The 26,543-nt window shown below is 58.1% G+C and overlaps 2 protein-coding genes across 2 annotated transcripts; one reads left to right on the top strand and one right to left on the bottom strand.

Moving 5' to 3' along the window:
• Positions 1-550: 550 nt before the first annotated feature.
• Adprhl2 (ADP-ribosylhydrolase like 2) lies at positions 551-3,483 on the top strand (the record flags this gene model as incomplete). The annotated part of the gene is given in 5 exon segments (XM_013519533.1): positions 551-647; positions 1,005-1,212; positions 1,296-1,480; positions 1,872-1,972; positions 2,718-3,483. Coding segments are annotated over 5 exon segments (884 nt in total), but the record flags the coding sequence as incomplete, so codon positions are not given.
• Positions 3,484-4,614: 1,131 nt separating this feature from the next.
• On the bottom strand, positions 4,615-26,543 carry Col8a2 (collagen, type VIII, alpha 2). The gene is made up of 3 exons (XM_005395170.2): positions 26,444-26,543; positions 9,184-9,379; positions 4,615-8,631 (listed from the first exon to the last, which is right to left on the bottom strand). Exons 2-3 carry the CDS (start codon positions 9,362-9,364, stop codon positions 6,713-6,715), a joined length of 2,100 nt encoding a protein of 699 aa, XP_005395227.1. The 5' UTR covers positions 9,365-9,379; positions 26,444-26,543; the 3' UTR covers positions 4,615-6,712.

Consider the following 26,543-nt stretch of genomic DNA (forward strand, 5'->3'; position numbering starts at 1 on the left):
GGACGCCAGTGTGCGGTGCGGAAGTGCCAGAGCAGTGCTCCCAGGCAGCCGAGGGGAGGGGAGGCAGGGTGGGGCGTGGACGGGGAGAAGCCCCAGCTGGAGGAACCTCATCCACACTCTGGCATCGCTTCTGAGGGGAACAGTGGGGTAGGAAGTGGGTGAAGATGGAAGGGGCCTGGCTGGGAAGAGCTTGGAATGCCACGGCCACTGAAGCCGGCCATGTTGAGCAGGAGAGTGGGAGGAGGAAGGTGACGGTCTGCTCAGGAGGAGGAATGTTCTGGCTGCATGTACAGCTTGCACCAGAGCCAGACAAGTCATACTAAGATCAGCTTTGGTGATAGCCACAGAAGAGGGTGGAAGGTTTTCCTTTAGAAATTAGCAGGATGTCATGCCTGACTTGGAATAAAGAATTGCTGGAAATCTTGATTCCTACAGCCGAGGTTCCATGGGTGAGAGGCTGTGTGAGGTCCTGGTAGATATGGGGCCTCTAAGAGGACCGAGGTATCGCCACGTCCTGCACTTTGCTCTCACCCCTGCCCTCTCCCCACAGAAGCACTGTACTACACCGACGACACAGCCATGGCCAGGGCCCTTGTGCAGTCCCTGCTGGCCAAGGAGGCCTTTGACGAGGTGGACATGGCTCACAGGTGAGGGGATGGTGCTGGGGCGAGGCCAGCCAGGTGGCAGTTACTGCACCCCAGACAGAAGACTGGTGCCTGCATGCTTGGGCCCCTACCTTTATTTTTATTTTTTTATTTTTTTTGGTTTTTCTCCGGTACCGGGAACTGAACTCACGACCTTGCAGTTGCTAGGCAGGCGCTTTTGGGCCCCTGCCTTTAGCAGGACCTTGTTTCTTAGGCTGATGCAGCTTCCCAAGCTCAGAGTGATAATGCTGCTGGGACAGGTGCCTTGGCTCCCTAAGACTGCTGTTTTCTCCAAACCAGACTTCTCCCATCCCTGAGAGGCATTTTTGAAACCCCAGTTCTGCCTCCCCCTGCTCCCAGGTTTGCACAGGAGTACAAGAAAGACCCTGACAGAGGTTACGGGGCCGGAGTAATCACCGTTTTCAAGAAGCTCCTGAGCCCCAAGTGCCACGACGTCTATGAGCCTGCCCGGGCCCAGTTCAACGGGAAGGGCTCCTATGGCAATGGGGGTGCCATGCGGGTAGCCGGCATCCCCCTGGCCTATAGCAGTGTCCAGGATGTGCAGAAGGTATTGAGGTGGGCGTGCTCCGGGAATCCCCCGCTTCATCTGCAGAGTGCATGCGCCGTGACAACGGCTCCTCCTCTCCCTAGTTTGCCCGGCTCTCAGCCCAGCTGACCCACGCCTCCTCTCTGGGTTACAACGGTGCCATCCTGCAGGCCCTGGCTGTGCACCTGGCTCTGCAGGGTGAGTCCTCCAGTGAGCACTTCCTGGAGCAGCTCCTGGGCCACATGGAGGAGTTAGAGGGGGATGCCCAGGCCGTCCTGGATGCCAGAGAGTGAGTATGGGCTTTGGGCAGGGCTGCATATGCATATGGTGGGGAGGGGGCTCTGGCATCACCGCAAAGCAAAAGCTGCCTTCTTCCCATTGTGTACCTTGATAGGTGGGAAGAGACCCCTTTGCCTTGGCTTGGTTTCAGAGCTCTCCGGGACCCAGAGAATAAAATGGCTCACACCTGAGACTCTCCCACTCCCTTCAGGGTATCTGTACTGGGAGGTAGCCCGACACATCCCTGCCCACTCTTTTTTTTTTTGACGGGAATCAAACTCAGGACCTTGCACTTGCCAAGCAAGGAAGGCGCTGTGCCGCTAAGCTACGTCTCCCACCCCCTGCCCACTGCCTCCACTCTGCTGGCTCTGACCTCCCTGAAATCTCCCCCAAATCCACAGGTTGGGTATGGAAGAGCGTCCATACTCCAGCCGCCTGAAGAAGGTTGGAGAGCTTCTAGACCAGGACTCGGTGTCTCGAGAGGAAGTGGTGTCTGAGCTAGGTGGGTGGCTTTATTCTCCCACACCTCATCCTTTGAGGCCAGCCTTAGGCTCAGTAGGTGGGAACATGGACTTGAGCCTGCTGTCAGGTTAGTCCTGGGCTGCTGTGATAGAGCCACTTTCTGTAGGGTCCCTGGTAGGGTTGTAAGCACAGCACCTTCTTGCTTTAGAACTATAGCATCAGATCATATCCCTAGCTGTAGCAGCTGGTTGCCAGTTTTTACAGCTAGTGTGATCCCAGATGTTTATTCACCTAGCAGTTTTACTGTGAATGAGGCACTGTGCAAAATGCCGCACAACAGGACCTTCCACCATCCTCACACCAGGCCAGGGAGAGAGTGACTAACTTTACTCACTGTCTCCACTAAGGTAGGCCAGGCGTGGTGGCACACACCTGTAACCCAGCACTCAAGAGGCTGAGGCAGGAGGATCGATGCAAGTTCAAGGCTGGCCTGGGCTACAAAGTGAGCTCAAGGCCAGCCTGGACTGCATAGCGAGACCCTGTCTCAAAAAGACAAAAACAAACTGTCTACACTGAGGAATCAAAGCCCAGGACAGGAATCTTAGTGATTAGGCAACTTTCCCAGGCACAGGGCAGTGCTAGGGCAGGCAGGATGTCAACCCAGGTAGTTTAACTTTGTAGCCAGTGATCTGCTTGAGGCTGAGACTGCTGACCTGTGGCAAGTAGCAGGAAGCCTGGTGGTGGGGTCGGGCAGGTCAGTTTCCTGTGCTCTTGCTTCCCCACAGGGAATGGCATTGCTGCCTTTGAATCAGTGCCCACTGCCATCTACTGCTTCCTGCGCTGCATGGAGCCTGACCCGGAGATCCCCTCTGCCTTCAACAGCCTCCAAAGGACTCTCATCTACTCAATCTCACTTGGCGGGGACACAGACACCATTGCCACCATGGCTGGGGCCATTGCTGGTGCTTACTATGGGATGGATCAGGTGCCAGAGAGCTGGCAGCAAAGCTGTGAGGGCTATGAGGAGACAGATGTCCTGGCCCAGAACCTGCACCGAGTCTTTCAGAAGAGTCTGTGAGGGCCACAGCTGCTGGAGCTCTGCCATGTCCAACAGGACTAACCGCAGCTCAGAGGTCTCCTGGGCTGGCTTCCCTGCCTCAGTCTTACTGCAGCGCAGGGGCTGGGCTGTGCAGCCTTGCTGCTGGGGCTCCGGCCTGCTGCAGAACTGCATGACACCCTTGGGGTGCTTGGTGAAACCTGAGGGTCCAGGACAGATTCTATTTTAGTGGGGTACTTACGGCATTTTCATTTTTTATCTAGGATATGGGATTTTGGGAGGTGGAAATGACCTGCAGTAACATCATGTATCTCTGCTGGGTCTCAGCCAGTTTGCCTGATGGCCTGTCCTTGACTGGGCAGGCAGTTCTGTGGACCAAGGGACAGGTACCTTCCTACAGCTGCTCTAGGTCCACAGCTGGTCCTCGGCTATCATGGGGCTTGTTAACAGCTTCCCGTGGAAGTCACAGCAATAAACAATCTTTGGTAAATCCAGCAGACTAAGTGTTTCTGTCTCTCCTCGTGGCCCATCTCAAGCTTAGCACCTTTCTGTCTCCTAGCAGCTGGGACTCGAAGGCAACCAGTTGTGTGCAGGACCAGGCCTCCATTCTTCCAGCCAGCCACAGTGTTCAGCCAAGCAGGGTGCAACAGGCATAGTCTGGTGGCTTTTCCTGTTGAAGGTCACTTAGGAGCCCAGGCAGCTGGGCCTAATGCTTTGCCAGAGACAGCAGGCAGTAACAAGCCAGCTTTTCCTGCTCCCCAGAGCCTGGCTTCCCAACAGGACCCAGGACCGGCTGGGCCAGGCATAGGAAGCCTGGGGAAGGATACAGAGGATGCGTGTCACCAGGCTGCCAAACTTTAGGTGCCAGCATGGACTGAGTGCTGTGCACCTCCTCCTATATCTTGGGGCCCCACCAAGGTCTTGCTTCTCAAAGTTTTGCATAGTATCCCTTTTGAATAAAGCACAATTAAAGACAAGTGCCCTGAAACTAGGGACATTCTGTGGGCTTCCTCTAGGTGGAGGGGCGTGCACGCCACTCTGGCTAGCTGAGGTCTCAGGACAGTCGAGCAGGTCTGCTTTGAGCCGAGATGGAATCGTGTCGGGCTGGGCAAACCGCAAGACTTCTCAGGCCTGGATTGGTTCAGGTCTGCAGAGCCGGGGACGGGAACATGATGCTGTTGAGCCTGGAGGACTGCGAACAGGTGCTGTGTGCCCAGGACAGTGCCTCTCCGCCCTGTTTTCAGTGCCGGCCCTGACACAAGCCCCACCCTCAGCAAGTTTTCACGATTTCATTCATAATTTGTATCAGATGTTGAAAATGGGCCCTTGCCGGCCTGAGCCAGTTGTCATGCTCCACTACCCCGGAGAGCTTGCAGGAATGTTCCAGTGAAGTTCGATCCGTCTCCCCCAGCTCCAGCCACTGCCCCGCCCTCCTCCGGTTGCTTAGAACGTCTCCTGGCATCTGCCTGGCGCGGTCTCGGCAGCATAAGCGCGTCGGCATTTCTGAGGTGGTGACAGAGACTGGGTGGGGGCTGCCGAGGAACGCTCACTCCCTTCGGCACACTGGAGCCCAGAGAAGGCCCCGTGTGCCCGAGACACTGCTGCACCAAGCCAGTTTCAGCACAGCGGTTTTACATGACAGTTTTTATTGAGGTTGTGCCAATACTGTTGTTTCTCTTTTCAAAATGAAGTCCCTTTTTTTTTTTCTGTCTCCCCAGTGCATTTTTTCCCGAACCTGTGACACAGGGCACATATGAGTAGAGAACTAAACTGCCTATACCAGGTTAGAAATGAATTTACTAGTGGGAAACACTTAAACCATCTTTAAGAAATTAAGAATTAGCATACAAAAACGCACAAAGTAATGTATTTTTCATAGTTAAAACCTGACGTCGTTTATCAAAGCAAGTCAGGTAACTGGACACCTGCACCTCGAATCCCATAAACACTTCAGAAACATCAACCACCTCCCCTAGAGGCTTCAGGAAGGAGACCTGGCAGAAGCTCAGCTCGCAAACTGCTTTTGGGCTCCCTTTGGGGTCTTGTTTGGTTCCCCGGGCTCCTGCTGGGAGCTGATTAATTTCTGCCAATCAGCACCCATCATTAAGGAGTCAAATGACAGTGGCTTTCACCCAGGGAAGGAGGTTGAGCAGAAAGGGCCCCACCAGGCCTGCTGAGACGCCTTAGATGATTCTCTCGGGTGTTGGGGAGGAAGAAGTCCGCCATGAACCCCGGCCAAAACCTTTTCTCAAAGTCTCACTTGGACAGATTCAACTTTGCATTCCTCCCTTTGAGAGCCAATGCCCGCTTTGAAGAAGCTGTGGGCAGGGGAGGAGGGCTGGCTGTCAAGCAGCCCGGGGGACCACAGCTTAGCAAGCCAGCAGTCACCAGTCAGCCTCCCCTTTCAACACAGGCAGTCTGGCTTTGGCCAGAGTGAGAGCAGCGCTCACCCTTGGTGCAGGGAAGTGGTTAGCTTGGTGAGGGGTGAGTGAAATCTCAAATGGTAGGGTAGGTGGGTGACCACCCTTCCATGGGCCACATCCACCATCGCTGCCCCCAGCACTCATTGCAGCTCGCACTGAAGGGTGGGGGCTGCTTCCTGCAGAGGCGCCCTAGCTGCGGAGAACACCAGACACATCCAGAGGGAACCCAGCCCAGGCCTGCGGCACCCTTCCTCAGAGCCTAGTCCTCCCGGGCCCTAATCCTGCTTAGAACAGGTAATTGGAACCAGAGGTGGAAGCAGAGGAAGGCTCCCCAGATTAACCCTCTAGTAGAGACACCCATCCACCATGTGGTTCTTATTAAGGAAAAACAAGTGGGAGCTTCATTCCCGAGCTTGTGCACCCCTTGTCCAGGGCAAATGAGAGGTGCTCTGCCTTTGAGACACTTGGGTTGGCGACAGCAAGGGTCCTCTTACAATCCGGCGTGAGGAAACTGGCCCACCCCTGGCAGGTGCAAAGGGAGGCAGAGGAGCACTCGTGCTTGCTGCCCTCGGTCCTGCCTGGTGCCACACTGTGCACACCTCCAGACACATCACAGCCACGGCAGTCCCCAGGGCCTGTGCGTTGTCCTCATGCTAAACAAAGCGGGGAGACGGAGGAGCAGCCGTTTGCTCTGCCCCAGATCCACGCTCCTACCCTCTGCGGGCTGCCTTTCCCCAGGATTGCTGCCGAAGCACAGAAAGGGTTTTGACCCTTCCCAGATGCCTGCAAGAGAGGCCCCACCACGGACAGGCCCACACAGCAGCATCATCCTGGCGCCAAGCTCCTGGCAGGGTGTCCACGCTAACCACCGCAAGGGCCACCTCTTCTTCCTTCCTCCTGGAGATGACCCACTGTCACATGCAGGCTGTCCCCAGGGAAGTGAAGAGCCCCACTCCTAGAGCAGGTGCTCTCCAGGGGCCAGCAGGCAAGTGGACGAGGGAGCCTAGGCCCTCCCGGCTCTGTCAGGGACCAGCGGCGTCCAGGACTCATGGGGGCTGAGCCAAATATCCTAGAGTCCCACAGGGTAGGGCCAGGGTGCAGCCCCGACACTGCTCAGACATCTAGGTGAGAGGAACTCAGGCCAGCCCCTTCCAGAAAATCTCAGCCACATGTAGGGGCCAAGGCCGCCGCCACCTCTGTTCAGCCTTTGGTCTTTTTCTTTAAATGGAGGTCTTTGTAACTGAAAAGGTCGCTCTACCACTAAAGAGGAGGAGGCCAGGGCAGCACGGCTGCACACGGGTTATGTTGGGCAGAGCAAGAATCCTGAAAAGGAGGAATGGATGTACTCGGTGGAGTAGAGTCCGTTGGCCTGGTCCGAGGGCATCTGCACCCAGACCTGGTCGTTGGGCCGCAGCTGCAGCACGGCCCCGCCCGATGCCTGGTCCAGGTAGCCTTTCTTGTATTCGTCGTAGGTGTAGGTGGCCGGCACGTTGTTCTTGTACAGGGCCACCCACACGTTGGTGCCCTTGACATGCACGTGATAAGCAAAGTAGTAGACGCCACCCACAGGGCAAGTGAAGATGCCAGTGGCCGGGTTGTAGCCACTGTGGCCATTGTAAAGAGTCCGGTCAAACCTCACGGGCATCCCTGAGGCGGGGAAGGGCGAAGTGAGGACCGCGGTGAAGGCCGGTGTGGCGTGGGCTGACAGCTCGCCCAGCCCAAACTGTGGCTTGCCCCCCTTGCCCAGCACAGCGCCCTCTACACCACCATTGGGCAGATGCAAGCCTGCGATGCCAGTCTCATCAAAGGCCCCTGGGGCGCCAGGAGGGCCCGGAGGCCCAGGAGGCCCAGGAGGGCCTGTGAGTCCTGGGGAGCCTGGGACACCAGGAGGCCCTGTGGGCCCAGCAGAACCAGGTTCCCCTATTTTCCCCTCTCCAGGGGGCCCTGGCAGGCCTGGTTCACCTTTCAGGCCCGGAAGACCCTGGGGCCCTATAGGGCCAGCTGGACCCTGGAGTCCTGGGATTCCTGAGGGACCCCGCAGGCCAGGCTGCCCAGGGAGCCCCAAGTCACCCTTCTGCCCGAGAGCTCCTGCCGCCCCTGGTCCCCCAGGGCGACCTGTGAAACCTGGCTCACCCTTGGGCCCAGCTGGTCCAGGGAGTCCGTGGGTGCCAGGAAGTCCCCTCTCACCTGGAAGCCCAGGTTTCCCAGCCAGTCCACTGGGCCCTTGGTCACCCCGAATGCCAGGCACTCCTGGGGGTCCCTCGGGACCTACCTCCCCCTTTGCTCCAGGAGGTCCTCGTCTACCAGGGAGCCCTGCAGACCCAGGAGGTCCAGGGGGGCCCCCCAGGCCCTGTGGGCCCTGCTCCCCTGGCTCCCCATCCTCCCCTGGCTCGCCCCTGTCCCCCAAGAGCCCTGGGACCCCAGCTGGGCCCCTGTCCCCCTTGGGGCCTGGCAGTCCTGGCATCCCATAACCAGTGGGGCCAATAAGGCCCGGAGGGCCCCGGGCCCCTGGCTCCCCTTTGGCCCCTACTGGACCTTGGGGCCCAGGCACCCCTGCTGCTCCTGGCACACCCGCACCATCTACCCCAGGGGGACCTTTTGGACCCACAGCTCCTGGCTCCCCCCTCAAGCCTGGAACCCCAGGAGGCCCAGAGTCTCCTTTGTCTCCAGGAGCCCCCGGTTGTCCATCCAAGCCTGGTTTGCCCACACCAGCTGGGCCTGGGAGGCCAGGGGGCCCAGGGGCACCACCCTGCCCAGGAGCCCCAGGCAGCCCTGGCTGACCCACTCCATTATCCCCCTTGATGCCTCGCACTCCTGGGGGCCCAGGTTCCCCTTGGGGCCCTGGCTCCCCCCGGAATCCTGGGGGGCCTGGCACCCCCTGGGGACCTGGTTTTCCAGGAACAGTAAGGCCTGAGGGGCCAGGGAGGCCAGGGGGCCCTGGGGGGCCCCGGAGGCCCTGGTCCCCTCGTATCCCCGGCTCTCCCCGGAGCCCCGGCTGCCCTGGTGGTCCAACCTTGCCAGGGAGCCCAGGAGGACCAGCCTTGCCCATGCGGGAGAAGCCAGGGGGGCCGGCAGGCCCAGGTTGTCCGTGGAGTCCTGGCTTTCCGGTGCCTGGTTTTCCTGGGAAACCAGGAGGGCCAGGGGGGCCCCGAGGCCCAGGTTTCCCAGGGGGACCTGGCTCTCCTTTGAGGTCCATTGGCAGCAGAGGTAGAGGCATTTCTGAGAGAGAAAGAGAGAGAACAGGGGCGGTCAGCGGTGACCCCACCTACTCATTGCAGGATGCACTATGCTGGGGCGGAGCAGGCCGTCTACCCATTAAGGCCACGCCTGGCCCCGTCTGCACACCCTCCGCTCCCATGGGACTGTCCAATGGCGTCTTGGGGGCCGCAGGGTATCCCCACCCGGGGCCCCTAGCACCCAGCCTACTCAGACAGGCTGGGCCTTCCCCGTGCACCTCAGATGACTTTCATCCCTGGCTGACACTAGGTGGCACCAGCAGTCCACCTTAAAGCCAGCTGGAGCAGCAGCCCCTCCCCCAGTTCCTCCAGAACCTTCCCACCCACCCCCACCTGAAGACCACCTATGTCCTCCAGCCGCAGCTGGTTTCTCAGCCACCTGAGGCCGAGAGGCCATGGACGGCCTCAGGAACAACAGTGGACACAGGGACTCTGGTGAGGACTGGGGCTGCGGCGGGCGCCTGTAAGGGTCTGAGGGAGTCAGAGAGTTCAGGAGTTGGGAGCTGTCTGAGACACTGGGGCAGGAAGGTCTCACCCAGGTACTGGCCCTTGCCCTCACGGAAGGGAGGTCCCACAGGTCCTTTCTGCATAGGCTGCACGTACTTCACTGGGGCATAGCCTGCTGCCCCCCCAGCCCCGCCGCCAGAGGACGCCCGTGGCCCACACCCCAGCAGCAGCAGCAGCAGTGTCGGCAGGGGCGGCAGAGCCCCCTGCATGGCGTTCCTGGTGTGCTGCAGGGAGAAAGCAGAGGGTCATCAAGCCAGCCCCCCGGTGGTGGGCAGAGCAGCCCCAGGGCCTCGCACAAAGATGGGACTTATATATTACTCGTAAGCAACTCCCAAAGTCACAGGGGTCCACAGGGGCAACCTCCCAAACCTCTTCCAGGCCTGCAGTGGCTCTCCATCCCTGCCACCCCTGCAGGCCCGCCGGGCTCCTGGGACCACAGCTCCCCCAGACAGGCCCCTGTGCAGCCTGATGTGCCCTCTAGAGCACCAGTCTGGCCTCAGCATGCCCTCTGCTAAAACCTTGGATGATAAGCTCCATTACCATTCGCCAGGCACTGGGGTGAGCTCTTCAGCTGAACTCACTTAATCCTTGAAACACCTGCATAAGTTATCGCCATCATCTCTGCTTCCAGGTGGTGAAACCAATCTCAGGTCTTTAGGAAACAGACCTTGGACTTCTTAGGGCCATGTGACCCTATGTCATACTGATGCCCTGCCCAGCTCCCCACTGCCCTCAGGATAAGGCCCTGCTGCTTAGCTCAACAGCCAAAGGCTTATTTTTTCCTTGTAATACGGAGGGATTTAACCCAGGGCTGTTCTACCACTGAGCTGCATCCCTAAACCTCTCCCTTTTTTGTTTTTTTAAATTTTGAGCTAGGTCTCTCTCAGTTGCACAGATGGGCCTCGAACTTGTGATCCTTCTGCCTCAGCCTCCCTGGGATTTTGGTGTGCACTGCTGTGCCCAGCAAGTCAAGGTCTTCTAACCTGCTGTGTGTCTGTGTCACCAACCCCACAACCTACTGCACCCTGTAGCCCTGAGCTCCTGACAGAGAGAGCTCTGGGTAAGGTGTAGCCGAATCTTGTGTCCTGGGTGGGATCGATACAGTCTGAGCTTCCACTGCTTTTCTTTGTCCACTGTGCTGGGGAGTGAAATGAGGGCCTCACTTGTGCTAGGCAAGTGTTTTAACATTAGGAGACAACCCAGCCTTTGGCTTCCATTTCCACATCTGTAGAATGGGTTAATCATTGTGTGGGTTTCCTGGGCTCCTTGGGCAGATGACTGCGAGCTAAGGCCTGAAGTCCTAAGCCAGGGCCTGGCCATACATGGCCTGAATGCAGTAGGTGCTGCTACCATGCTGAGGCATGGGGAAGGGTGAGTGACCCTCAGAGCTATAGCGCAGGTTGAGGGTGCAGCTGGGATTCGAGCCAGGAGCTGGGGTGGCAGAACCATGGACCTTCCCCAGAGCCTGCCTTCACTCCCACAGTGCTCCCTGACCTAGAGCTGGGGACCCAGCCCCTACTAGGAGGCCCTTGGTCCTCACAGGCCTCCCTGAGCCCCAGCCACTGCCAGGCACAGGTACGGTGGTCTCCAGGGAAGGGCTGTGAGGGAAGGGAAAATGCAAACAGCCCCTCATTAGGATGACAGGTGCCAGCTCTGAGCCAGATGACCTATCTCTTATTTGTCACCATGGCCTGAAGAAGCAGGTTGTTAACTCACTTTTAAAAAATAACAGGTCGGGGTTGGAGATTCAGCTCGGTGGCATGGCACCTGCCTGGTAAGCGCAAGGTCGTGAGTTCGATTCCCGGTACCAGAAAAACAAAAACAAAACAAAACAAAAAAAGGATAAAAAAATAACAGGTCTAGCCAGGCACAGTGGTGCACACCCACAGCCTCACACTTGGGAGGCCTGAGCCCAGGAGTCTGGTACTGGCCTTGGCCAAGAGTGAGACCTTGTCTCTTGAAGAAAAATGAGGGCAGGGATATAGCTCAGTGGCACAGCGCCTGCCTGGCAAGTACGACGTCGTGAGTTCAATTCCCAGTACCAAAAAAACAACTATTGCACTTGACCTTAGCCAAAAGGCCAAGAAGCGATAAAAACAACTATGGTACTGTTTTTTTTTTTTGTTTTTTTTTTTTGGTTTTTCTCCGGTACCGGGAACCGAACTCACAACCTTGCGCTTGCGAGGCAGGCGCTTTTGCCGCTGAGCTAAATCCCCAGCCCCAAAACAACTATGGTACTGTTGAAGAAACATGAAGCAGAAGGAGGAGAGGGAAGAGGAGATGAATAAAATGAAAAAGTCTACTACATGGACACAGCTCCTATAACCCAAGCCCCATGGCTCCCAGCACCTTCTACCTGGTACACTGTGTGTGTGTGTGTGTGTGTGTGTGTGTGTGTGTGTGTGTGTGTATGCACATGCACATACACACAAAATCAGAGACCAGGTTATATGCCAGTACCTGAGCAAGTATACCCACAAGGAAGGAAATAAATGAGGACCACAGCTCAGAAGGCAGGTGTCAGGTGCCATCTAAATGTTTTTCAATGAAGATATTTAATTCCCAGTGTCCAGGGGAAGAGATACTATTACAGGCCCCCACTCTACAGATGGGGAGACTGAGGCTTGAAGCAGCATGACGATATGCACATTGGCCAGGAATGGACAGAGAATGGGGAAGGACAAGGGCAGAGAGGGAGCCAGGGAGGCCAGCAGGGGGAGGGTGGGCAGGCTGGAAGGAGCAGCTCTCCTCAGCTGGGGGGAGTCAGGGCTGGAGGGAGGGCGCTGCACCCTTAGACAAAGAAGTCAGGACGTGCAGCTGGGTGTGGGGCTGGGAGTGGAACGAGAAGGGTGCTGAGCTGCTCCACGGCTGCAGAAGGAAATGGTCCCAACTCGGCCCCCGCCTACCCCGGCCGCCCAGCCCCACACTCACCCGCCTGGCGCCCATCGCTGCCATAGCCCCACACATGGCTCCACGGGGCACACTGGCCTCTACGTGGTCCGCTTCCTCATGGCTTCTCCATCCCAAGTGCTCACTTGGCCTTGCGCACCATAGAAGCCCAAGGCATGGCGCCCCCTTCGTCTCCCCACTGTGCCTGCGCCTGCCGCCGTGGCTTCTGCTCCCCCCACCCCCACCACTCTGTGCCCAGCACAGGGCCTGGTGGGCAGCGAGGCTCTGAAATGACTGTGAACTTGAGTCCCCATCAGATCCACCTACCCGTCCCCAAGGACTCTCACAGCCATCCCCGGCTCCCCTCCTCGGCCCTAGACCCGCGTTCAGCATCAGCCAAGCATCCTCGCTGGCCTCCCTCAGACGCCTCCCACCTGCTGCCACTCCCTGCGTACTTTCCCACCCCCAGGGGCCCGGCGACACTGTGGACATCACCCTGGCCCTCCTTCCCTCGGAACTAAAGACTCTCTAACCCACAGGCTGCCTTGGTCCCCGTCCTATCAGCCAACTGGACGGGGTAGGGCAGAGACCCTAACCGGGTGCACACCCCTAATCCCAGCATTTGGGAGGCTGAAGCAGGAGGCTGGAAAGCTGGAGAACAACCTGGACTATATAGCAAGACCCCGTCTCAAAATAAACCACACACAGTGGCACACACCTGTAATCCCAGCACTCTGGGAGGCTGAGGCAAGAAGGATCAAAAGTTCAAATGCAGCCTGGGCAATTTAGTGACACCCTGTCTCAAAACAGAACTTGGAAAGGTCTGGGGATGTAGCTCAATGCAAAGGCCCTGGATTCAATCCCCAGCCCTGCATACATGCACACATACATACATACATACATCTGTAAATAAAAATTTAAAAGCGAGGGGATGTAGTTCAGTGGCAGAGCAGCCCTGGGTTCAGTCTCTAGCACCCAAAGATAAACAGCCCACCAGTAACTCAGTCAGCCCTCCCCTCAGGCTCTGCGGACACATCTCCCCCGCCGAAGGGCTCATCCAGTCTAGGGAGGGAAGAGGTGGGGATGAACAGTGCGCTTGTTCCTTGTTTCCCCATGCAGAATTCCAAGCAAGAGGCCGGGCAGGATCCCGAAGCTCGGGCCGGCTCTGCCAGTGACTGACTGTGTGACCCTGGGCAAGTCATCTTTCCCTCTGGTGACCTGGGGAAGTGAAGGCAGGAAGGAGGCAGGGCCAGGAAGGGCACAGAGCCTGCCCGGGTGGGGGCCTGGGGGATGCATTCAGGAGACGCTGATTCGGGGGGTTGAGCCGAGGCGACAGCGGGGTAGACACACTGTTTGGACAGCTGCAAGTCCTTAACAGGGATTTCCCCCCTTCTCAACAAATCCCCGTAAAACAGCCTTTCGTCCAAGTCAGCGTTTTGTGGCCGCCTGGCCTCCTCCCAGGCTGGCTGCGAGCGGGTGCTCCAGGGTCCCTCAGACCAAGAGGGCAAGCGGGGCAAAGCAGAAAGAAAGGCAGAAAGAAGCCCCCTCCCTGGGAGTGGCCAGCAGGAAGGGGCAGCGCTGACAGTGACCCTTCTTCCCAGAAGCCCCCGTCTCAAACGGTCCTGTCCCAGGGTGACCAGCGGAAGAGGCCCAGGTGATCCTGCAGGACTGAAAGAAATACCCACTCCCCATCCCATTTCACAGATGAGCTGTCGAGGCCCAGACAAAAGGAGGGGGCACGGAGGGAGAGTGTCGCCCAGGTTCCCAGGAGAGCACACAGGGGTGAGGCTGGCAGGGCCCGGGCGCACCTTGGAGAGGGTGGGTGGCACCCACCCCTCGAAGCATCCCGCCCCCCTCCAGCCAGCAGTGCCGCAGTGAGAGCAGCAGGGAGGCTCGGGAGCCTGGCTGGCCAAACCACAGGTATGTTATGAGACGCTTCCTGTTGTGGAGACATTTCTGCGGGATCCACTGCCCGAGGCTCCCCCGCTGCCTGGCTCCCCGCTCCCCGCTCCCCGCCCCGTCCTTGCTCTCTCCCTGGTCTCCAGGCCTCACTCTACTCTCCGCCCGGCCTCGGCACCCCACCAACTGAGTGGCAGCTCTTGTTCAGGCTCTGGCTAAAAGGGGTCTGGACCTGGGACCCCTAAGGCTTTCCTAGGTGCAGGCAGCCCCTGGACTCCAGCACAGCTCCTTAGCAGCGGGGTGACGCTGGGCATCTGACTTAACTGCGCTGGATCTTGGGCCCTCGCCTGTCACAGAATCACTTGAGATTGCCTGCGCCGGCCGCCCTTGCAGATGTGCTGCCCTGTCCTGCTCCCCGCAGCGCCTTCCTTCCAGCCCTGCAAAGACAGGTGACTGGCTACCACAGCCCGAGACCTGGTGACATGAATCTCTAAAGTCCATTTTCTAATCTTTTTTCTTTTTCTTTGAGACGGGGTCTTGCTGTGCAGCCCAAACCAGCCTCAAACTTGCGGTTTTCCTGTCTCAGCCTCTGAAGTACTGGGGTCACAGCATGCACCATCACCCTTAATTTTCATGCTTTTCTCTCACCAGGGCTGAGATGAAACAGAACGGGAGCCACAGAGCCCACTCAGGACCAGGGTGGGGTGAGAGCTGCCCTCCCCGCCCGCTGGGATGACATCTGCGGCTGCTCCCCAGCCAGGGAGGCCAGACTTCCCAGGGTTCCGGTCCCTGCTCACCCCCGACCTCTCAGGCCTTTCTCACCTTTCCTTCCTCTCCTCCTCGTGGGTCCTGCCCGTTCCGCCTCTCCAACATGTGCGCACAGGCCTGGCGCTCCCCACCCTCTCTCCAGGCTTCCCCAGTCAGGCTTCCGGAAGGAGCCGTGCAAGCCCCTTGCTCCCCATGGCGCCTCACACCCCTCGCACCCACGTGGCCCTGCCCAGTGACCTGCTCTCCTGCCTCAGGCCGCTCCACAGCTCATCTCTTCTCTCTGGGGGGTTCTCCTGCCACACCCCTTCTAGCCAGAGCCCAGCACTCCCCAGATCCCGTGGTGCCACCCGTCCCCAAGGACTCTCACAGCCGTCCCCGGCTCCCCTCCTCGGCCCTAGACCCGCGTTCAGCATCAGCCAACATCCTCGCTGGCCTCCCTCAGACGCCTCCCACCTGCTGCCACGTCCTGCGTACTTTCCCACCCCCAGGGGCCCGGCGACACTGTGGACATCACTCTGGCCCTCCTTCCCTCGGAACTAAAGACTCTCTAACCTACATGCTGCCTCGGCGCCCATCCCGTCAGCCAGTTCGACCCTGCTCATTGCCTCTCTGGGTGCTCTTGTGCAGTGCACAACCTGCATGAGTGCGTGGGACTCGGGCCTTTCCCTTCAAAGCCTCGCTCTAATTCTGGGGACTCCGTCTCCTCCGTTTCTCTCACTTCTATTCCTTCCCACAGCCTCTGTCCTAACAGAGACCTCGTACTCCGCCCGAATGCAGCCCAGTGCCTGGCACATCCCGGCCACTCAGTAAAGGTTTCTTAAATAGCCAACCCGTTGCCTAGATGGTCATAAAAATCTCTCACTGAGCCCTTGGCCCTGGCTTCCCTCTGCTGTCCTCAATACAGCCTGCACAGACTCCGCCAGCTTCTCAGACCCCTGAGACAGTTGCGACACCCCCTCAGCCCTGTCTGACTCGGGGAGGGGACGGGGCCAACCTGTGCATCTCTGACAAGCTCCGGGTGATGCTGACACGGTCTGTGGGCCACTCTTTGGCACAGCTCTGCCCGTGGCTCTCCCCTGCCATGGGTTCCCCGGCAGCTCCCTAGTACTGACAGGATACGCTCCATGTTACTCTGCAAACCCCGCAGCTTCCAGGAGGGGGTGCACTTTAGACTCACAATCTTGGACCAGTTAGAAAGGAGGGGTGGGGCCGATGGTGAGTCCCACAGAGAACTTGGGGGTCTCACAGCCATGAGCAGAACGCCAGGGACCGGTTCATGGATTCAGGGCCACGTGGGTGGGTACTGTGCTGCCTTGCGTCCCTTTCTCCATGTCCCTGTCGTTGAGTCCAGGTCTTCATCTGCCCGTGTGCCTCGGGCGTCTCTGTCTCCGTCCTCCATCCCATCTGCACACACCTCCGTCGGGGACTATCTTGCTCTGTCCCCTCCCTTGCCCTTGTGCCTAGACCCCTGAGTTCAGCAGGCATCAGTCACTTGGCAGGACCCAGCGGAAGGCCAGCCCTGCTGGTCCACACCCCATGCTCACCTTGGGTCTGTGTTTGCCTCTCTGGGTGACACCTGAGCTGCCCACAGGGTCTGGCAGCAGCTTGGTGTCTGGTTTCCACGCTGAGTCACTGAAAGACTCTCAGACACCCCCCGCCCGAAGTTTATATGTGCAGGTGAGGCTGCTCCAAAGCCAAAGAGCTGCCTGGAATCTTGGAGGCTGCCTGGGGGCCTCATCTCCCAGGCAGAGGCGGGGCGTGGTGTGCCCCTGCCTGTCTTGTCTGCCCTACCAAAACCCGGTTTCAGTTCTATCCAAAGCCAAGAACCCCTCACCCTGGCGGGCAAGGTGCCCAGGCACATGGGACCTAAATTTTGGAAGCAGCTTTAGAAGGAGGCCTGAAGGACAAGTCAGAATGTGCCAGGCCCTGAGGAGCAGGTGACGGCAGGCCAGTCCAGGCCCAGGGCACAGCCAATGTCTGGACAGCAGGAACATCCAAGATGCAGTGAGCCTGTGGGTGTGGGACCCAGGAGACAGACCTGGGCCACAGGGAAGAACACGGGCATGTGGGCTTGGGTGGCCGCAGACTGGTCAACAGCCATGCACGGCCATGGGGAGAATGCCCAGGCGTAGGGAGTGCGGGGAACCTACCATGCCCTGGGCTCCACCCCAGGACCCCAGCATGGATGCTCCAGACTTCCTGCCGTCCCCCCGGAACCACCTTTACCTACACAGCCCTCTCAGCCTGGATGGCCCTTTTCACCTTCCTCCTCCTCCAAACACTGCTCCTCACTTTAAAGCCACCCAGGCACCTCCTCCTCCAAGCAGCCTTCCCTGCCTCCCTCCTTTGGGGCTTGTGCCGGCCCCTCTCCCTGCGGGTCACCTCCCCCTGACTAAGAGTGGCACACAGCTTGTGCTCTGATCACCCTGACTCCCACCTTGGCCCAGGCCCCAGGGAGGCTTCTCCAAAGGCCACTTTCTCTCACAGGTGACGGCCTTCACTTCCCAGGCCCCTGGGCTCTGCCCCTTCTGCTTCTTCGCTAAATACCCCAATATCTCTGGGGGCGGAGGAGAAGCGTCCAAGCAGTGACAGCAGCAGAAGAGCCAGAAAAGGCCAACAGGGGCAGGACCCAGGCAACCGTGGACCCCCAGGCGCAGCTGGTGCCATCGTGTGCCTCCGCCAGGACTGATTTGAAGGCCCCAGCTCCAGGATACCGCTCCCCCCCTGCCAGAGGCAGGCCAGGCAGCAGCTACTTTGCCTGCCGTCCCTGCCTTCTGGTTCGCATTTGCAGCCTTTTCCGGAGCGGAGCCACCCGGCCGCTGCATCCCAGCCTGCCAAGATTCCTGGGCCTCGGCGGCTTCCCTGAGTGGTGGCTGCGGCAAGAGGCAGCAGGAGGGGCCGGACTGGAGGGGGCCTGGCCGGAGGGTGGCAGCCACTGCACCCAGCCCCGCCAAGCAAGTAGGGAGCCGGGTGAAATTGTTCACAAGTGAAAAAAAAAGCTGCTTCTGAGTTGGGCCGAGGTTTTAAAACCCAGGCTCAGGGAGCTGAGGTCACCTGCAAGCAGGCACCGCTGGGCCACGGGGTCTGGGCAGCGGCTCTGCTGTGGCAGGAGGGAGGTTAGACGGCATCAAGCCCAGGCCTCCTCCAGCCCAGAGATCAGAAAGCTGCCCAAAGCTGGCTTACCCTTCAGGTCAGAGGGCTGGGAAAGGTCCCAGCAGAGGCAGGGCCTGAGGACAGAGGACAGCAGCAGTGAGAGGACACCAGGAGCCAGGGGAGTCCCCACACTCACCCCAAACACCCTGGCCTGCTGCGTGGCTTCTGATCAGCCGCCCTGCTAGATCCTGGGGCCGCCTCAGCCTGGCTTCTCAGGTCCCCTCCAGCAGGGAGCACCACACTCTGCCACTCCTCTTTCTTCCCCCATGCACACCAAGCACTGCCTGCTGGGTGCTGGCCCATGGTTCAACCGAGTTCTTCCTGCCCTGGAGGAAGCGGCTTCTGTGTACCGCGGTCCGTGCTGGCCAAGTTCCTTCTCTACGTCAGATCTGGTCGGGGTGACCTTTACTACGGGGGGATCATCCCTGCCAGGGAAGCACCTATTGTATGGGGGACCCAACGCTGAGCTTGGGACACAGAAATGTCACCGTGCCCTGCCCCGCTCTGGAGGAGCTGGGGTATCAGACAAGTGGCAGGCACACAAGTGGCTGAGACCTGTGGGCTGGGAACACTGCCCCCTCCCCACCTCCCTGGGAGACTTCATGAAGGAAGGGACATAAGCGCTGGACCCTAAAGGGTGAGCAGGAGTCTGGAAGACAGACAAGTTAAGAAAAAGAACTTGAGGCCACAGGAAGCTGCTTGGCAGATAGAGGAAAAGTCCAGAAGTGCAGCGGGTTGGGAAGCACAAGTAGGAACCAAGTCTGGGCCACGCGGGAGGAGCCTGCAGCTGTCTGGAGATCAATGGGGAGCCAGGGAAAGCTGCTGAATGGGAAGGTGACGTCTGCTTCAACCAAGCATGGTGTCAGGCTGTGTCGCCAGCCTGGCTCCAAGTCACACTACTGTACACAGAGGGGCTGGGGCTGGAGTCCAGACGCAGACGCAGCTCCTGGGGTTATGGGGAAGGGATGCCCAGCCAGCCCACCTGGCAGGGAGGCCTCCAGCCGCGTCACTCTCTCCCCCAGCTGCTTGCTTGCCTCTGCCCGCTCCCATGGAAACTCTGACACCCAGCCCTCTCCAGCCACTCCGGCAGCCAGGTGCCAGGGCCAGGCCTTCCAAGGCGTCCGCTCCAGCTTGGCTGAGCACTGCCTCGTCCCTGCCGCTCTGAACACCAGTGACCCTGAGGGGCGTCAGGAGCTGCCTTCTGAACCTCCGACCCGGCCGTCCTCAGGACGCGGCCTGACCCCTGACCGAGCAGCTTCTCTAGCCCAGCTCCCGCTCCCACCTTGTGCCTGGAGGGGAAATGACTTTTGTTGGATCTGGGCTTGGAAGGACAAATATGGGCTAGTGGTGGGGAAAGGCAACAGGCCAGGACCAAGGGAACAGCACCAGTCAGGTACAGAAATGGGAAAGCCCTGAACATATTCAGGGGACTGAGAGAATTAAAACAAAATTAAGAAACAAACGAACTCATAGATCATGGCTAAATTCGCTGTGCACCTACTATGGCCACCTAGTATGTGCCCACTGTGCACCTACTACTGTTCTGGGTATTTTCACGGATCATCTCTCATCTGTGGTGGCGGGGGGCTGTTGAGACAGGGTCTCACTATGTAGCTCAGGCTGTTGCTGAACTCATTATGTAGCCGAGGCTGGCCTTCAGCTCAAAGTGATCCTCCTGCCTTAGCCTCTCAAGTGCTGGGATTAGAGGTGGATCATCTCATTTAATCCTCACAACAATCCAGCAATGCAAATACTTCATATTCCCTTCTTTGTTGTTTTGTTTTTTGTTTTTGAGACAGGGTCTCTCTGTGTAGTCCAGGCTGGCCTTGAACTCACTATGTAACCCAGGTTGGCCTCAAATTCATGGAGATCCTCCTGCCTCCGCCTCCTGAGTGCTGGGATTACAGGTATATACCACCATCTCCAGATCATCTTACTTTTTTTTTTTTTTTTTTTTTTGGTTTTTCTCCGGTACCAGGAACCGAACTCACAACCTTGCGCTTGCCAGGCAGGCGCTTTGTCGCTGAGCTAAATCCCCAGCCCTTATCTTACTTTTTAACAGATAAGAAAACTAAGGGACAGAGAGGTTAAAGGAATTAGCCCAGGTCACACAGCTCATGAGAGATAGAACCTAAATTTAACACTCACTGTTAGTTCCAAAGCCTGGGCCTTATTTTTTTGTTTGTTTGTTTTTGCGATACTGAGGCTGGGACCCAAGGTCTCAGCAATAAGCCACATTCCCACCCCTTTTTCAATATATTACTTTATTTTTTTATTTTTTTGTTTTTTTTCCAATACCGGGAATCGAACTCACAACCTTGTGTTTGCCAGGCAGGCGCTGTGCCGCTGAGCTAAATTCCCAGCCCCAAAATGCTGGGGTTTTTGTTGTTGCTTTTCTTCCAGTACCAGGAATCGAACTCACGACCTTGCGCTTGCCAGGCAGGCACTGTGCCGCTGAGCTAAATTCCCTATATTACTTTATTTTGAGACAGGGTCTTGTTAAGTCACAAAACTGCCCAGACTGAGCTCAAACTTGCCATCCTTTTGTTTCAGACTTGCCCCCAGAGTGCTGGGATGACACATATGCGCCACTAGCCCCAAAGTCTGGGCGCTTCATCCCCACCATACAAAAGAGTTGATGGGCTCAGATGGGGAAATGCCTTGGAGATCAGGCTCAGAGACCTGGGCCCCGCCTACAGCGGGCTGCCCTTCTCAGGCCAGCGCTGAAGTACGTCATGTGCACTGGCCATGTGCTGCAGTACTCTACCAAGCCTTCCTGGAACCCTGGAAGGCTGGAACTATTGACCCATTTCACTGAAGAGGAGCACAGAGGCCCAATGGGGATACATCCATTCCCCACGGGCAGAGGCCATGATCTGTACCCAGCTCTGCTCCACTCCCCAGAAGCCAATGCACTGCACACTTGGGCTTCCTGGAGCACTGGCACTTGCTTCCCCTTCCACACCACTCCCACCTGTACTTCTTTAACCCACGTGGCACCAGGGCCGGCGAGGCTGGGCACACAGTGGACAGCCCCTCCCAAAAGCCCCAGGTGCCGCGCACAGCGCACTGAGGTTGGGCCCGGCAGGTGTGCCGGGGGAGCGTGCGAGCCTGTTCAATGGGACTCTGTTCTGACCTCCGCCTGGCCCCCCAATCCCCTTCCCGAATCCGTCCCCTGGCGACATCTCCCCTTTGCACAGAGTGTGCCACTGCCAGCTAAATCCCAAGCCAGATGTGGGTGGGACCATCTGGATCCCCTGTTTTCCAGCAGTTTCTGAGAGCTTCAGGGCTCCCCAGGAGGGCAGCCGGCCCCAGACCCCCTGCTCCATTCCAAGTCTCCAAACCCTGGTGCCAAGGGCCATGAGTGGACAGTCAGCTCTCCCCAGAGATGGGGCTTACAGGGTATGGAGAGGGAGATGTCTCCATTGCTGAGCAGCCACTATGAGCAGCTTCTGGGCCAAAAGTCTTATTTTAAAAATCACGGGTTGGTGGAGGGGAGCTGGGGATTTAGCTCAGCAGCACAGTGCCTGCCTGGCAAGTGCAAGGTTGTGAGTTCGATTCCCAGTACCGGAAAAAAAAATAAAATTAAAAAAAAATAAAAATCATGGGGCCTGCCAGGCATGGTGGCACACACCTGCAATCCCAGGACTCAGGAGGCTGAGACAGGAGGACTGACACCAATTTAAGACCAGCCTGGCTACATAGCGAGTTCAAGGCCAGCCTGAACTATATAGCAAGAGCCTGTCTGAACAAAACAACAACAACAACAACAACAAACCATAGGGACAGACACGGTGACGCGTGCACAAAATCCCAGCACTCCGGAGGCTAAGGCTGGAGGATGGCCAAGTTCAACCCCAGCTTGGGCAATTTAGCAAGACATTATCTCAAAATAAAAAGAGCTGGTGGTGTAGCCAGAGCTCAGTGGGTTCAACTCCCAGTACCACCCCCAAAAAAATTGTGGGTTAAAACAATGACTCTAGAGCCCATGCATTCTCATCCCAGAAGTCCCCTTACCCATCTGTGCCTCAGCTTGTTCCATCAATGAAATGGGATCAACTCATACTTCATGGAGCATTTGAGAGGCTTGGACAAGCTTTTTGTATCAGTATCAGACTTAGAGCAGAGCTGGACATACGGGAACCCTCAGCACATGTTCACTACTGTTACCAAAAATATCATCGCCATGACACTGCCTAACAGCCCCAGAGGTATTTCATTATAAACCCCATTTTACAGATAAGATGAGGCTCCTAGAACACATTTGCCCACGTTCATCAGCAAGCCAGAGGGCAGTCCCAGAGTTTAGTTCCGAGCTGAATGATCCAAGATGCTGAGGTACAGTGCACCTGGGGGACCCTCTGCACCCCCAGCCCCTCCTGCCTGATCCCAGGGGCTCTGCCCCCATCCCAACCCTGCTGCGGCTGCAGGAGGGGGTTCTGCATTCCTGGCTAAGCAGCGGGATTTGCTGTGCTCCCGGAACTATGAAAAGAATGTTTGCCACGAGCTGAGCCGTGGTCGCCTGTCAAGGAGCGTGGCCTGGAGGGCCCACGCGGAGCTGTGTGGCAGCCAGCACCGTGGGAGAGGAGGAGGCCAGACAGAAGGGAGGACTCTGCACCGGGGGGCTGCGGACACTGGATGGGGTAGAGGCCAAGAAGCCTCTGGAGTGAAGAAAAGAGGCCTCCACCCTACAACTTGTTTCTCCTCCCCGCAGGCTGTTGAGAGGGCCAGGCCTGCACTACGGCCGTCTCGTGAATGGGATCGGCAGACTCAGAGGAAAGATCACCTGAGGTCACACAGCAGCCGGTGGCAGACTGAGACCAGAGGCCAGGGTGCTGAGCCTGGCCTCCTAGCGGCGCCCTCACTCACAGGGCCCACCACAGGCTCCGCGACACTAGAGAGCATGCCCTCGCCTCACCATTCCGCTCTCCTTGGGGCTGCCTGCCCCTGCCTGCCACTCCACATGCTGCGCACCTACTCCATGAACACTTCATGCTCTGCAAACGCCTAGTGCTCTGTGGGTACCCAATAATTAAGACTCCATTGCTTTCCCACTGAACCAAGTTTTGAGGAGAAAAGCAGCCTAGGTCAGTGAGGAGATCAAGGATCAAGTGTTCTCACAGAGCCAGGAGTGGATGCTGGGCAGCACCCAGATCACCAACCTCCCTGAGCCTCTACTTACCCCTCTGCTAAGTGGGCCACCCATCCCTACCTTGCAGCCTGTTTTAAGGACTAAATGAAACAAGTAACAAAGGACCTGACACACAGGAAGTGCCCAAGAAACGCTTGTTGTTAGCCCTCCCTCAAGGGGACTGAGTCAGGAATGGAGTTAGAAAACCTCCAGTGACGAGGTTCTCTCCACCCCAGGTCCCGATGGCCCTATGAAGGACACAAGCCTCTAGGAGGAAGGGGGCCTCAGCCCAGAGTCCTGGCCTCTGGCCTCAGGTCTGCCACCGCCTGCTGTGTGACCTCAGGTGATCTTTCCTGTGAGCCTCACAATCCCATCCATGAGATGGGCCAGTCATGCCAGCCTGGGCCTCCCCATGAGGCGCCAGCCCTCTGCCACCCTGCCCACCCCGCCGTCGGGACAGCTACCCTTCCATTCAAAACTTTCCAAGGATCTGAATGGAGACCAGGTCTTCTCCAGTCCACTCCCAGGATCCATCAGATGGGATGGACACTGAGCAGAAATCTGGAGATGACCCAGGTGCTACCCCCAAGTGGGACCTGGGGCCACCCCTCACCTCTCTATAGGCAAAATGATCCTGGAGACAAATGCTGACATTCCCATTTTGTAAATAGGGAAACTGAGGCACGGAGCTGGGAAGTACCAGGTCTGTCTGACTCCTACGGCCAGCTCTTCTCCACAGTGCTCTTGCTGCCCTCACTCAAGGTCTGTGTCCACATCCGCCTGCCCGGCAATGCCCACGGCAGGTCTGGAGTTTGCTTCCTGGAAGTATGACTTCCTGCCTGATGTCTGGGCACACATGTGCACACTCTGACCTCGCATACCCACCCAGGCTTCTATACATATCCAGGCCTCCCAGATACAACCCTCCCAACTAAAATAAAAGAAAATAAAAAATAAAAAGCCCTCCCAACTGGTGGCCATGCTCAGCCCCCACCCCTAGTCATCGTAACTTACCGGATCCCAGGGAGCAAACCCACGTCTCCCCTCCCCAGAGCAAATCTCTTAGTCTGCCCTCTCCTCACCTGACAGCCAATCTCTCCCTCACTTTGCATCTACTTCCTCCTCTCATCCCCATGACAACCACCCACCTCAGCCCCCTTCACCTTCACCTTCCTCCTCAAACTACCCAAAGTCTCCCGGCTGCTAAGGTTCTCCCCTTCGCCCTCAGCCCCCAGAGCAGCCAGAATGGCTCCTGGGTTGCGTCGCTCCGCAGCTCACACACCCCCATCTCTAGACAAGGTCCTTGGGAATCTGAGCTCCAAGTAGTGTGAGTCCCTCCCACTCCCCACTATTGGATCCAAAGACACCTTACCACTCACTGTCCCTGAGAGACCCTGCAGCTCCCTGCTCCCCCACCTTGGCATGTGCTATTCCCTGCCTCAAGACACCCTCCCACTCCCACCCCTTGCACCTGTCAAAGTTCTTTTTTGGAGGGTGGGGTACTAGGAATCGAACCCAAGACCTTGCGCTTGCCAGGCAGGCACTGTGCTGCTGAGCTATATCCCTGAACCCAAAACTCTCACTGTCCTTGAAAGCCTCAAACAGAGTCACCTCTTGGGTGTTGCCATCCATTCCTGATTCCACTCCCTCACATTCCTTCAGTTTGGCTTGCATGGTGCCTCCCCCTTGGGGACCTCAACCGGTACCCTGAGATCGCAGCTACACCCTATCTGAGAGGCCACTGTGCTCGGCTCTTCCACCCCGACTCCAACTCTGTAAGTCCCTCAGGCCACTTCCCTCCGAGGGCCCACGCCTGCCACTGGGGGGCCTGGAGTGAGCTGGGAGCACAAGGGGCAGCTGGGCTCATCCATCCTTTGGTTGGCTTGGGCTCAAAGTGGAGGAAGTAGTGGGGTCGGGGGCTCAGGCTGACAGCCCTCTTTGCTACGTTTGCTATTTCCCCTCCCTCTCAGTAACATTCACTTCCAGTTCTCCTCTCCCCTTCCTCTGAGGCAGAGTGGAAACACTCATGTTCACTGTGGTGGACTAATTGAAACCGGAGAGACAGACCCTGGTGAGCGTGCGAGTGTGCGTGTGCGTGTATGCATGCTGTCCTGTCTGAGAATGTCTGTATGGGCCATGTGGGGGCTGTTGTGTGTCTGCAGGAGTCTGGGTGAGTGTGTGTGTGTGTGTGTGTGTGTGCGTGTGCATCCACCTATCACTGTTGGAGCATTTGCAGTGCTGTGGGCTGCAGGAGGGATGCTCATGTGCATCTAACTCAGCGTGTGACCGTGTGGGACTCTCCGCGGGAGGAAGTATAGCTGTGTGTGACTCTGTGTCTGTGCTTTGGCCTCATCACCTTTTGGGGGACGGTTGTGTGTCCAGGAGTCTGTGGATGTTCACTAGTCCAGCAGAAGGCCAGCAGGGGCATCCATGCCCTGACAAAGACTGCCGACTCTCCTGGGTCTCCCCTAACTCCTACCTTCAGGGTCAGTCCCTGAGCTCAGTCCCCAGGGAGGGACCCCAGCTGCTCGACCTTCCAGCATCGCTGCCCCGCTGCCTGTGGGCCTCCAGTGCCCACCGTGACTCTGGAAGGCTTCCTTCAATAAGGGCAGCAGGCAAGAGGAAGACGTCTGACGGCCAGTATAGCCTACAGGAGGCAGGGCCCTCCTGTGTTGGAAATAGCATGTTCTCTCCCGTATCAGTGTCTCATGCACAGATGTGTACACACACGCACACACGCATACACACAACTCAGAGGGTCTGCTCTTCCCAACTGGCAATTCTGGGCCCCTGGGCACGTCTTGGGGGCAGTGTGTCTCTAGCCCCAAGGCAGGGACACTGGGTAGCTGTTTTGGGGTCCTAGGACCTCAGTTCCCCTTCTGAGCCCCTGCAAGTCTCAGTCTGGAGTTGGGGGAGGTGCAGAGCCTCTGGCAGGAACATTCCTCAGACCCTCGGTCTCCAGATTGGGGTGGAGGGCTGCCAGGACACTTAGAATAGGAGCGACTTGGGGCAGAGATACCAAACCAAGTAACTGGGAGACCAGGGCAAACGAGAAAGGCAGAAAGCGGGGTGGGGATGAGGGCGCGCTAGAGTCCCCTCACTCCCCCCTCTCCTCCACCACCCGGAGAGAAGGATCTGCTATTCCCATTTTACAGGTGGGGAGCAACGCTGAGGGTGAGTGACCGCCCAGAGCCACATCGGCGGGATCCTGCCCGCCCTGACGCCTGAGCCCTCAGGAGTCGGGGCTGCGGCTGGGTTTCTGCCCCAGGGGGAGGGCGGAAAGCGCGGCTCTGAGAACAGTGGGATGGGCTCCCCCGCCTGATCCGCCACCCGCCCGGGTCCGAGGCTCCGCTCTCCGACCCGTTCGTCCATCCGTCCGCCCGTCTCAGGCCGTCGTCTGGGGGAAGCCGGCGGTCCCGCCCGCAGAGCACCCACTCGAGCCCCTTACCTGCAGGGCAGCCTCGAGGGGGGCCCCGGCGCGGGCTCTGGGCTCCTGCTCCGGGCGCGAACGGCGTCGCGTCCGCGCCGCCGGGGTCGAGTCGCTGTGC

The sequence above is a fragment of the Chinchilla lanigera genome, unplaced genomic scaffold (assembly GCF_000276665.1).
Source record: "Chinchilla lanigera isolate Chin_1 unplaced genomic scaffold, ChiLan1.0 scaffold00051, whole genome shotgun sequence".
Lineage (NCBI taxonomy): Eukaryota > Metazoa > Chordata > Mammalia > Rodentia > Chinchillidae > Chinchilla > Chinchilla lanigera.

Excerpts from the sequence above, each read along its gene's own strand:
- Col8a2 (XM_005395170.2), bottom strand. The coding sequence starts at position 9,364 with ATGCAGGGGGCTCTGCCGCCCCTGCCGACACTGCTGCTGCTGCTGCTG. Across the intron at positions 8,632-9,183 it reads GGGCAAGGGCCAGTACCTGG|AAATGCCTCTACCTCTGCTG; the intron begins GTGAGACCTTCC and ends TTTCTCTCTCAG.